The following is a 13,765-nucleotide window of genomic DNA, read 5'->3' on the forward strand; positions in this document are numbered from 1 at the left end:
GCATTTTATAGAGTTCAAATAGCTGACATCATTAATATACTTCGCGAACGCCAAACACCTAAATAATTAAATTACATAAATAGAATAAACGTAATAGAAGAGCTAAATAAAAACCAAAAAACACACCAGGAGTTTAGCGAATAAGTTCCAATACTCACAGGAATTCGACAAGGTGACAGTCTGAGCCCATCTTGTTCAATTTGATTATGGATGAAATAATAAATACCATATAAGTTTCTATAGGGTATAAGATAGGACGAAGATCGATAAAGATATTATGCTATAACGAGGATGGCCTGCACTGTTAGCTATATCGGTTCTGTAGAAAAAGTTACTACAAGATATAAACTAGCTGTGAACGGCAGCCCCATTTACCAGTGTCTGCAATGTACAAATTTAGGAGTTGAGATCAGAAGCGACAAAAACAACAAGAGGTACGAATCCAAATAAATAAGGCCTCAAGAATCTTTGTGGACACAACAAAATCGGAGAATATGATGAGAACAGCAGAGATGAAAACATGTATAACAAAAGGAGCAAAGTTATAAGAGAAAATCTGAAGATTTAAAATTTAGTATGATTCTAGAGATAGAGACGGCGATTATGGAGACACCACGTCGGCAGAATTATGGAAGATGGACAGGCAAAGGATGAAAAACCAACTTCAAGGAGATCTCCCGCCAACCTCCGAGGAGATGGCACGAAAACTTGACATGTAGTTCTCAAGAGGCTGAATAGTAGAATAAAACAAGTATCAAGAAAAAAGAAAGAAGGAGAAGAAACAAATTTAGAAGTTAAAATAGTTTTCTTTAGAGTATTAAAATTGACATAACATACTGATGATTATTAGGTAATTAGGTTCATGAAAAAAATTGCAATAAAACTTTTTTTGAACAGTCTGTATTTTATAAAAGTACACGATATAACCCAATGAGATCTACATGTACCCTTACTTTATTGTATGTTATTCTTAAACGACCTGTATAACGGAGTTTCTGATATTAATAATTACCCATTTAAACGACAATTACAAATACATTTTTGCTTTCAACACTTATTTAAAATTTATAGTTCCAATACAAATATAATTAAACAACAAAAATACAAAAAATATAAAATATTAAAAATATACATTAACTTTTCTTAATACCTAGAAATTATCACATACAATATATATACTTCTTTCTTGATTATCTTCAACATTCAATATGTATGGTTAATCAAAATCATTTTGATAAGTACTTTGTTTACGAACAGCTACTGCAAGTTAGCAAACATCGATAGGTTTATAATTAGTGTGGAGTTTTTACAACAGATTTTCAAAGACTACAATAACAAAAAAGAACATACTAGTTTAATACTTTCATTCATGATATTTGAATTGTAAATACTAGTTTTCGATTTTTATATACTAAAAGACAATATCGCCAGCTAATACAAAAAAAATAAATATACTATGAGGGATGTAAGTAAATATACTCACATTCCGTGAAGTATATAAGATTTTTTCTTCTCCCCAAAGAATGTATTTTCGCATTTTTATTAATTTAATTAGAGGAAGTTGATAAAAATAAAAACTTTGTTACTACTAGCATAAAAAAGATTATTAATAATCTTGTGTTCTCTTCTTGAATTGCATTTTCAGAAAACGTTTTAGTAACTTATTCTAGCAAATTGGTTAAAAATAAAAAGTTTTACACTCGGTACACAATAATATAAATCTTTTATTCGATTTTTGTTTTTTATTTATTAATTTACATGTAATAGGAAACAGTAGTAGACAAAGTACAAATTGCAATTAATTAGAAATAGCTATTTCATGCCAATTGCATAATATATTATTTTGATTATGTGCGTGAGTATTTCATATAATAATGAACAAGTTATGTTACAAAAACCAGATAGTTTAGTGACAAAGCCAACTATCAAGAAAGGAAACAGTTTTGGACAATTTATAAAAAAACAAAAATAATGAACACTTTTTCCAAAATTGCAAAATACAGGAGATACAAGTATTTAAAAGAATATTAGAAGAGCACACCTTTCGTAGAAGGGCCTAAAGACAAATTTTGTGAAATTGTTTCAACCCTCATGTTACAATCACAACCAAAATAAGAACGCCATACTCAAAACTACAGATATTTGAAGAAGTGGTTCCCTTTCAACTGTTGTACTTCTTCATTGCTTCATAATAGAAAAAAAAGATACATTGAGAAGTACCATTATTTTTGGATGTACTGTCAAGTGTAGAATTCTGGATCATCTTGTATATTCAATTTTCATTTAATGTCACAGTCCACAAAATTATTCCTATATTTACTCCTTTCTCACTAGAAGACTTGTATTCCGATTCTGTTTTTTTTATACCATAATATTTTTTGTTATCTCATAATGATTCAAGTCTACACAATGGTGTTGTTATTCATGCCTGTACATCGACAATGTTGTTTCCTTTTATAACTCACGCATTGGCAACTTTGTCCCTTGCCACTTACTGTATATGTGATTGTATGATATAGCTTTAGTAAAACTAGTAGTTACAAACTACCGAAAAATGAGAACATAACCAATTTCTTGTACTGACTTTTCTTAAATGTTTTAAACATGATTCTGCATATCTCCAACAAATTTGGTTTCGTATTTGGACTGCCATTTTATGGCCTCACTGCAGAGCACGGGCCGCCGATTCAGACTGTCAAGTCTGTGGATTAGAGGAGAAAACTACGATACACATCCCCTGCAATTGTCAAACTTTTATAAATATACAGAGGAGAATCCTACGATTTGATCTAGTCGACGAACTTTGCTTCAAAACCAGTGACGTCCGAAGGATTCTCCAATTATTCTGGAGAGCGCCCATGGTCTAGTTGGATTAAGGAGACTGCAATAGCAATACCAAGACAATTAAAATCGAAAAGATCCTTAGTTCTAATAATGATAGTTTTTGATACTCTACATTCCACAGTATTTATATAAATGGAAAAAAGTGCTAGATAGGATTCCAAAATACGTATCAAATAAATATAAATTCATTGCATTAAATTCGAGTTCATTCATTGTTTTGTTACTGTTCATTGTTAAAGTATTGATTTGTCTGTAAAATTATTTTCTGTAGAAATTATAAGTCGTTTATTGTAAATAAAAATACTTTTTAAAAAAGTTAAGAGTGTTTCAAAGAACATTTCTATATATATTTTTTAATTATGGCACGCGCCACTGAGAATTCTAAAATCTTGATACATACATTAACTTCCATTACAACTACTATGGGTATATCAAAAATCCTTTCAAATATCATGAACGATTGGAATACATTTATGTTAATTTTCGAATTTTCTTATTTTCTATTTAATAAATGCAATATATATTCATTGTAAAAAAGGCGGTAACATATCTTGAGTGAACGTTCTATCAAAAAACTATTATATAGCAGTTATATAACCAACCAGGAGAAAACAATAACTGAGCAATTACATTATTTTAATTCACAAATAAAAATAGTGTAGGAAATTGATTCGATAGTTCAAACAAAAATAGTTTTAGTTGTAGCACAATTCGATAGTACTAAAAACAGATGTAAGGGAATAAAATGGCTTTTAATTTATAAAACCGTTGGACAGCAATTGAAAAGAAGTCCTTCACATGAAAGTTTTTTTTTATTTTATATTTTATTTTACATTGTAGAATATATATAATCAAGAGAACAAATAGATATTAAATTGAAAGAAATGTACTTATTGCTAGAAAAAAATTAATGACATTAGAAAACCAAAAATATTGTATACTACAATCATTCCAGAATGGTATAGAAATACAGGGTGTACCATCAAGTTGAACATAGTTTGAATATAGAGAGCATAATTAACAATCCTAGAAGCATTAACAGTATGATGAAAGATTAGATAGTAATCAGTTAAATAATACAACCCCTATTATAAGAAAGAGAAATAGTAAAAGAAAGGTAACGAGAATAGTCAGGTATAGTGTTTTTGGAACACATTTTTCATTAAATATTGTTAAAGATCTTGCTGAATTCACAACATCTGAGTATTTAGAACATTAAATAAATAGTACTTAAGCAATCAAAAGAAAATTATGTTTTATATTTCAAATTTCACAATCAAAAGAAAATTATGTTTTATATTTCAAATTTCACAATCAAAAATTATGAAATTAACTAATTTATTTGAATTATCTGAAAACCCAAAATTTGGAAGCACTATCATCCCGGCAAAATTAACTAAACAGCTCTAAAACAGCAGACGGAACTGGAATAGGAGTGTACGGGCCCCGAACCAAACACTCTTAAAGCCTGAGCAACGCACCAAGCATTTTTCAAGCAGAAATATATGCAATTGAAAAATGTGGTCGGTTCAATCTAGAGAGGAGCAAAGGGCAAAGGAACAAAGAGCAAACAGGAAATCATCATCCTATTAGAGCTCTAAGCTCCAATATCATAAAATCCAAACAAGTTAGAGATTGCCTAGAAAAATTAAAGGAGCTAGGCAAGAAAAATAAAGTTACCCTACAACGGAACCCAGGACACACCGGAACGAAGGGAAATTAAATAGCTGATAAGCTCTTTAAAGCGGGGGCAGACAAGCCCTTCAAGAGATCCGAACCCTTCTGTGGTATCAGCTACAGAACAATGGAAAAAGCACTGGTTACTTCAATGGAATATAAATGGACTCTTATAATACGAACAAGAGTAATTATCCACACTAGAAATTAAAAAATTGGATGTATACCTACCTACATAAAAACATTTCACAAGGCATTCATTTAAATGACTACGAAGTTATCAAATCTATTACGTTATATGTCCACGAAATTAGGCAGCAAGCGGAGCTATCAAAAACAGTTTTTTGTTAGAAGTATGAAAAAATTTTCTCCTAGATATAACCTCAGATTATGGTAACTTGTCTGGATGGAAAATATCAATCAATATCAGTTCACGTCAATTTGGACACGAGAAAAATTGCTGCACAATGGATCCCCAAATGTTTGAATGTTGACCAAAAGCGTGCAAGGGTAGAAGCATCGCGTTCGATCTGTGCTCGATTTGAAAACGATGTAGACTTCTTAAACCGAATTGTTACTATGGATCCAGAAACAAAGCAACAATCGATGGAATGGCGACACTCTGGTTCCCCAAGACCTAAGAAGTTTCGTGTCCAAAAATCTGCTGAAAAAATTCTTGCTTCAGTTTTTTGGGATTGTCATGGAGTAATCATGATTGATTTCATGGATAAGGGTAGAACAATAACTGGATATTACTATTCGACATTAGTGACCTCTATACGGGAATAAATTAAAGAGAAAAGACGAAAAGCTATCCAAAGATGTTTTGTTTTTGCAGGACAACGCCCCTGCTCACAAATCTCATATTTCCTTGCAAAAAACTCGTGATTTAGGGTTTGAATTACTAGAACATCCCCCTTATTCACCAGATTTGGCTCCGTCCCACTATCATCCCTTTCCTCAACTGAATAAAAGTTCGTTTAAAAAGTCTTCCAACGAGGAGGTAATATAAAAGCTGTTGAGGTCTGGTTTACAGAGCAAGAAGAAACATTTTTTTTTGAAATTCAGAGTAGAATATGTTGAGTAATAAAATATTTTGACATGGAAATTTTGTTTGGTTCTATAGTAGACTAAGCATTTTTCAATATATCCTCATATTTAATAATATGCTTTACCAAGTCTGCTATTTACGTATGTTTCAATTCATACCATTTTAAACGTGTAAAAAAAAAGATTTTCTCGGTTGTAAATACTTCTAAAATTAATCTGAAGAGGATGCATTCGTGTTCGAACCCCATATACATACATATACTATTCTTACTGTAGAAAAATTGAAGGTATATTAATATTCTACAGATTTCGTCACAATCCTTCATCGACCCTTCGTCTAAACATTGTATACCTAAATACAGGCCTCACATAGATTGCTTTGTGCATAGCCTATTGTGAGGAAAATTTCCGTTGAGTTCGTCAGTTGCAACGCTAGCTTTTTCGGAGAAAGTTAACTTATACAATTTCTCTACAAACAGATTTTTTTCTAGTTTACCATCGCCAGCTTTGTTTTAATTATTAATTGTTTCAAACATATGTTAGTATTATTTTTGATTCCAGTTCTGTGTCATTTTTAACTTACAGTGAAAATGTGAGAAATCGACACCAAAAAATGTCTGCGTGTTTTGTAAAAAATAAGATAGTGAAAGGTTGAAAAAATTTACGCCTGCAATTTTATCATAAACATTTGAATTATTGAAGAATATACAAGCGTTTGGAGATAAATATAGTGACACTGTTTTTCCTGACAAAACAAGTAATGCAGCTGTGTATCATAGCAATTGCTATAAAAATTTTTGTGCACAAGAAGTTGTTTGTGTGTTTTGTAAAAACAATAATTGTGTGAAATTAATTAAGTTCAAGTCTGCGATTTTCTCAAAGTGTCATGATATTTTGAAAATTAGAAAATCACGTGAACATAAATATAAAAATGTCATCTTGCCTCTTGAGATAAATGACAAATGACACTCAAGTCAAAATATCTTTCAACATCAAGTCAATCTGCAGGTAATTCTTAACTATTTTGTAATTAAAATATTATATTCTTAAAGTATAATATTAAATTCATTCATTTGTCATAATGTCAAACTCACCTGGAGATACTTGTAAGCGCCAGACTATTCTGCCAATTTTTTTACAGATTCCAGATAATATAAATTAAAACATTTGTCAACGGTAGACGTGTGAAACAATATTTAACAACAATTACAATTATAAAAATAAAAGGGGTATTATTGCAACAGCACCACACCAAGCAGAAGTACGTTTTGATACTTAACTATAATTAAATCAATCATACAAGAAATTGTAGCTTTGTGACGAGTACCTTAGTCGAGATAGCGACCAGCTCTTAGACTATTACCCACACTAAGCTTAGCTAAATGTTTAAAAAAAATAAAAGTACCTTATAAAAGTATTGCAAAAGAAGCGATCTGTAGACAATAAAGATAAGTTGTTAATTACATACAAAATATCTATTAACAAAATCTTGAATAAACACGAGTGGATCATGAACAAGAGGCAACTGAATTCAAGACTATAGTATCGGCCAATAAAAAAATTTTATAAAATAGTCCAAAATAATATCAATACAAAAAAATCCTTAGCTTTTAATCGATTAGTGATGAGATATTGAACAAATTATTTAGAAAAGCTATGGTAAATCTTACATTTCTAATTAATGCATCATTTATCTGCACTTCTATCAGCAACTACAAAACATCATGAACAACATAAATACTAAAGACGAAATTATCATACTCGGAAATCTTAATGAACGGATCGGGAACGATGTAATACCAGGCGTGAAGCAAAAGTATAATGAAACCATAATTAATGAAAACGGCGAAGTACTAATAGACTTCTGCGCTAGAAATGAAGTGAGGATCAATAACATGTACTTTCCACATAAAGACCAACACAAATACACTTTCAATAACAATCGAGGCCAGCGATCGATGATAGACTTCATACTCACAAATCGAGTAATAACACCCGCACAAGTACTCGACGTCAGAGCACTAGCCTGGGGACTGATCACAACCTTGTTCTTGGCAAGATACTACTAAAACGTCCACAACAAAAGAGAAAACACCCACAGTTAATCGAAAGTACAATCTGGAGTCTCTAACAACGGAGAGATAGATTTGAAACCAGAATGGGGAGTAGAAGAGAGCTGGCAAAGTACTGCGAAATGCATCAAAGAAACAGCGGAGGAAGCGATTGGAAATCGTAAAATTAATGTAAACGTGACAAACCACACCAAACCATGGTTTTGTCAAGAGGTAAAAGAACTCTCTGAATCAAAAAGAAAATGTTACTCAACATACAAAAGCGCACTGTCGAAAGAAAGAATAAGATCAATCAAAAGAGCACACTGGGCTAATTAACTAGTGACATGGACCACGATCGGTATGGCGCCCAAAGGAAAGTGTGGAAAATGATTCGGAACAGAAAAAAACAAGTTAACGAGTTCGTGCAGACCAAAGGAGTACCAATAGAGACATGGCAACAGCATTATAAAGAGCTTTACGATGCTAAGGAAATGCCGAATATAAACGAATACGAAACAGATATAAGTGGTACGGTCGCTTATGAAGAGGTGGAAGCAAAACTCAAGAAACTGAAAAACAGAATCACCATACCTGTATTCAAGAAAGGACTAAAAACCTGCCCAGAAAACTATAGAGGAATAAATCTCTTGAATATGGTAATGAAAATTTTCACGAATATTCTCAAGGGCAAACTGGAAACACAAATTAAGAATGCTGAAAACAACAAGGCTTTACAAAGGGACAGTCAATAACAGACGCAGTGTTCATAATAAAACAAATAAAAGAAAAGGCTACAGTACAATATGCCAGCGTATATCTGCTTCATTGACCTAACAAAGGCATTTGATAGGGTCCGGTTGGGAGACATTTTGCATATATTGATAGAAAATAAGGCACCAGCAAACATAACGAAGATAATCCATAACCTAAATAACAATAACGTAACAAAGGTCAAGGTAGGAAATCAATTCACTGAAAATATCCCAACACCGGGAGGAATTAGACAGTGAAAACGACCTACAAAAACAACTCTTCCAGTTCTTCTTGGTACAACTGAATATGAACATTTCTATCAGCAAAACCAAATGTATGACAATCGCGAAGGATCCGCTCAGATGTAAGCTGGTGGTGGAGGACAATCCCATAGAACAAGTTATGCAATTCAGATATCTGGGCATAGTTATATTAAGTACCCACGACCCAGTTAAAGACCTAAGAAGCCAGATTAACAAAGCATCCTCACTATCAGGATGCCTACGAGATATAGTCTGGTTCAACCCGTACATGCGCAAAGATAGCAAAATTAGAATCTACAATACTTGTATCAGTCCCATCATGACGTACGGCACGGAAATCCGCGAGGACACCAACAAGACGAAACAAATGCTGAGGGGAAATCAAGAAGAGACAGAGTAAGAAACACAGATGTCAAAGAGCAGTGCGGGATACAAGACATTGTGAGATGGGGAAAACAACGTAAGAGGCAGTGGTACAACCATGTAAGACGGATGGACGAGAACAGACTTCCGAGAATAGTCCCGCCCGGCTCAAGGCCTCCCGGGAGACCACCTAAAAGGTGGAAAGATAGTTAACAATCGACAGATCTCCAAGAAGTAGAAGAAGAAGCATCATTTAGGCTGAAATAACCACATAGTTGTCAAAAAATATCAAACCGCAGCAATGTGGATTTCATGATAGAAATTTGAATAGAGTTTGGATCAACTGGAAACTAAAATTGAAAAATCACTGAAATACCATAAAATTGACTCAGCCATATTTCTGGATACTTTTAAAGCGTTCGAGAAGATTTGGCACCAATGCCTGATAATGAAGCGAAAGAAAATGTCTTTAGTGACTAACTGAAATACGACAGTCATATATAGACAGGTAAGTAGATGCTTTAGGTGTATTCTGGAGCGGAAGTGAAGTATACGGGCTACGTCGTTATCGCTTTACCTCCCATTTTTTCAACACACAGCGCCAATTTAGAGGTTATCGCAATGTTTGTTAAACGTGAAGATAAGGAATACTACGACGTAACCCGTATATGTCACATCCACTTCACAATCCGCCTAGAGCATCTACTTCGGTATAAATTAACTTTAACAGCAAAAGAAAAAAAAATATTTCAAATTATTTTGTTCATAATAAAATACAGCAAAATATCTGTGCTTAAAAATAGACATCAAACTTAAATGGAATCAACTTGTTAAAGAGAAAACTAAACAGTTAAATACAAAGTAGCTTTCCATTTAAAACAAATTATTAATATATAAACGGTTTTTCTAATTGGTGTGGATGTATGACCTGCAACTATGTGGTTGTACTAAAAAAAGCAATCATAGTTTAAAAACCCTTCGAAACCGATTAATAAGGAATATTGCAAGTACTCCTTGGCGTGTTTGGAACGAAAATCTACAGAGAAACCTCCAAGTCGAATGTATTCCAGATGAAATGAGGAAAGTCGCCAGGAGACGTGCAGAGAGACTCTTTAAACATCCCTACCTCAAAGTGCTCCTGATTCCCAACAAACAAATCAGCTTCAAAGGAACTAAACCGTTCAAGCTTGTGTAAAAAGTTACTTCAAAGCAGAGTCGATGCTGTGGGACCACAACAAAGCAGGTAACATTACAAATTTCTAAAAATTTAGTTTAAAACAAAAATGCGGATTATTTTTTTCAGAATGTGTATTTGCACTGATGAAGAATATTCCAAATATTGGAAGATGACTTTGCTTCAATTTCCTAATATTCATTTGTATCTGTCACTATAATATTATATGATTATACTTATATGTTTACTATATTATATTCTATATCAACGTAAATTGTTTGAAGTATTGAGTGCATTCTGTTAACAAAATTATTTCAAAACTATTTTTTTCAACTTTAATTACTATGACTGTAGTTGAAGAAATTTAAAATTTTAATTTTTTAGATCAGAAGTCAACAAAAACTTCCAACGTTTTCTAATGTACATTTAAATATTTTATATATAAGTTTTTTAAAATATTTTCACACTACAATTAGCTAATTAGTCTTTTCTCCTGCTTGGCAATACCACAAAATTGGTTTGTATATATATTTCAACGGGTTTCCAATCTATATATGAATTCGGAGTGAATTTCTATTCATTGATTAGTTCAACAAATTTCATATTCAAAATCGTTTTTCATATTCTTCAATCTGTCCACATATCTCTAGACATTTCTTTAAATACAATTCAACATTAATTCATTATACCTAAGTCATACTTTCCGCAAACAAACTTAAAACTCTATGAATGAGTTCATACTGTTCTGCTGTTTGTACCATTCCACCTAACAAAAAAAAATCAAATTACTATCATTGAAATTATTATGATGCCAATAATAAAATTTGTTAAATGAAGCATGCAATATAATGAAGTGATTTAAGATATAATATAATAATGGAAAATTTTTATAGAACATAGGAATGCCTATTTAAAATCTTTTATCTACTAAGTTACAATCTACCAGTGTACTTTCAATAGAACAATAAAAACAACTATTTCACTGGATTTCCACTTCACCAGAGTTTAATAAGAAAGTGTGGATGAGGATTTGTCACTATAAATGCTACAAGCTCAGGTATTGTAATTTTAAAAAATGTATACAAAAGATATAAGAATGGTTAATCGAACAATATAAATCAAATAAATTAAATTGGTGTTGTATTCAGACAAGATTAAGAAATTATGGAGGGAGGAGGGAATACTTTGAAGAGCTATTTAATGTAGGAAAATAAGAACAACTGGAAATCCAATATGAAAGGCATCTAGAACTAGAAAAGGATGGAAACGAACAACCAATACAAAGAGAAGAAGTTGAACAAGTAATACGGAAGTTAAAAAAAGATAAAGCAGGGAGACTATTTTGTTATATTTAGAACTACTTATGATCTGCATCAAGGAAATAAAAAGTTATCTACAAAGTTTGAGTTGTATGTTTATGCTCCTATTCTATATCTTAAAGAACATCGTTTAGTGATTTAAGCAACTAGTAAGATGGAAATACCATGGAAAGCTTTCAACTACTGCATGTTGAAACTTTGAGACACTTTATTTGTGACACATATACAAAAATAAAACTATCAACTAGCACAAGTTACAATGATCTTCACAAAAGTGTTGCGTACTGATTACCATTTATTTATTGTAAAGAAATATATTTATGTTTACGGCTTTTATTGGATTTATCCATAAGACCTCAGATAGTGTTTGTTAACTTTGCGTAACTGGAGATTAGTGAATTTCTAAAACTATATTTATCTACATATAAATTATTTTCAATTATAATCGTGTTTATGTAAGGTCCATTTATAAAATAAAACGTCAATATGCTAATTGTTACAAAAATTTGTAATTACCTCTGTTCAGTCTAAGAGAACACAGAATAGCTAAAACATCAACAGTTGCATTTGTCCTTAGCTGCTGGATGCCGTTGAGAATCGCTAAGAAGCAACCTGTTCTACCTATCCCTGCACTACAATGAACAATAATGGGAAGTTTCACGTTTTCCATCGACTTGCGACGAGCTTCAGGTGTACCTATAAATTAATAAACACAAAATTTCATGAAACCTATGTTAATGGGTGTGCTTATAGTAGTACAATTGAAAACACTCTTTATTATAATCAGTACTTGATTGTAATTTATATATTCTTTTAAATAATTCAATAAAGAGTAATTGTTACGTGAAAGACTCATGCACTACTCAGCTTAGAGCTGGTTTCATTTATATATTCCAGATACAAAGTATCAAAAGTATTAAACTCAGTTCACATAATAAACGCTCGTACTGTTTGGCAAGTATTCAATATCACAGGCCTTCTTTGGTAATGCTATCATGCAGGGTCTCAAACTCGACGGCTGTTGCTGACATAATAACTGGAATGACGACCAAATTTTCACCTTTGGTCAGTTTCTCCTGATGATTGTTAAGAATGTTGTGAGTATTCAGTGTGGCTACGTTGACGAGAAGGACTGCGTTGATTCTTCTATCTACCACCTCCGACCTACTGCAGTATAGTCTATTATTGTTATGTTCTAACACCTTCTGCGGCTGGTACTTTTAGTAAGGGGTGAAAGTATTGAATATACCGAACTTGGCTAATTCCTGGTGAATGATGTTGCACACTTGATTATGCCAGTGCAGATAGTCAGTATTAGCTAAGCAGATATTATATTGAATAGTTTCTGATGTGTTTTTTTTGAAAAAAACCTTGAAAATCTCACTATCATTGTGATCTGATCATTATCTCGATCAATGAACAATTTTTTTCTATCCTAAATTACTATAAATTTCTGTAAACTAAGGGTCTTACTCTGTAGAAGCTCCTTCAATCATTAAACTACATTTAATATTGTATACACTAACACTAATATGTAAAACTCGGCACTTTGCTCTTCTTTTACACTAAGCACTTAGATAACTTGAAAAGGATTCGACCTCTTCAGTTTTCTCTCTAGGTTTGTGTTATCGAGAAGCGGGATATTCGTGGCAACGTTGTTCTAATAGTGGATGACTTGAGGTGGTGATTATTGTTCTTCGCCATCATTGTTCGTGTTAACCTCTGAATACCCTCTAGCTCTGTTTCCATTCACTTCAGGATTCCAAAATTGTACGTTAGAACAGACGTGGCATAGGGGTTGATTTTCTGGACTAAGTTACCTGCATTTAATTCGGACTTCATACGTGATTTTACTTTTTTAGTATATTAATCCTGGCTTTTGTCTGCTTGTGGTCCAACAATAACCTAGACTAACCTGCCAGGTATTTGTAGGTTTCCCAGTTTTCTATTGCCTGTACAATATTTCCATTTTCGTTTATGATAATGCCTTTCTCGATATATAGGGTCTTACACTTAGACAGTCCAAACTCCATATGTATATCAGTGGAGAATTGAGAAGGTAATTCCATGTAGAGAATATTATTTGACGTTTCTAGTACTTTCAGTTTTTATCAAAATTTTTTTATTTCAAAAAATATATAAAAAAACTAATTTTATAACAGAAGAGATCTAAAATCAAGATTATTTAGAAGCATAAATTATTATTATATATAACACCCTGCTTGGTTATTGACTCTTTTCAAAGATGACAAAGTTGAATCACGATCC

At 32.2% G+C, this 13,765-nt stretch overlaps 1 protein-coding gene across 1 annotated transcript in view; it reads right to left on the minus strand.

Annotated features, from left to right (window-relative positions):
• Window positions 1–1,528: 1,528 nt before the first annotated feature.
• The window catches only part of LOC130895192 (uncharacterized), a 40,257-nt gene continuing 28,020 nt past the window's right edge, over window positions 1,529–13,765 (minus strand). Inside the window, exons 9-10 of the mRNA XM_057802374.1 lie at window positions 12,014–12,193; window positions 1,529–10,944 (exon numbers count right to left, since the gene is read on the minus strand). Coding sequence (XP_057658357.1) covers window positions 10,868–10,944; window positions 12,014–12,193 — 257 coding nt within the window. The 3' untranslated portion in view covers window positions 1,529–10,867. The remainder of the gene's footprint in view (window positions 10,945–12,013; window positions 12,194–13,765) is intronic.

This window comes from Diorhabda carinulata, chromosome 6 (genome assembly GCF_026250575.1).
Source record: "Diorhabda carinulata isolate Delta chromosome 6, icDioCari1.1, whole genome shotgun sequence".
In the NCBI taxonomy this organism is placed as follows: Eukaryota; Metazoa; Arthropoda; class Insecta; order Coleoptera; family Chrysomelidae; genus Diorhabda; species Diorhabda carinulata.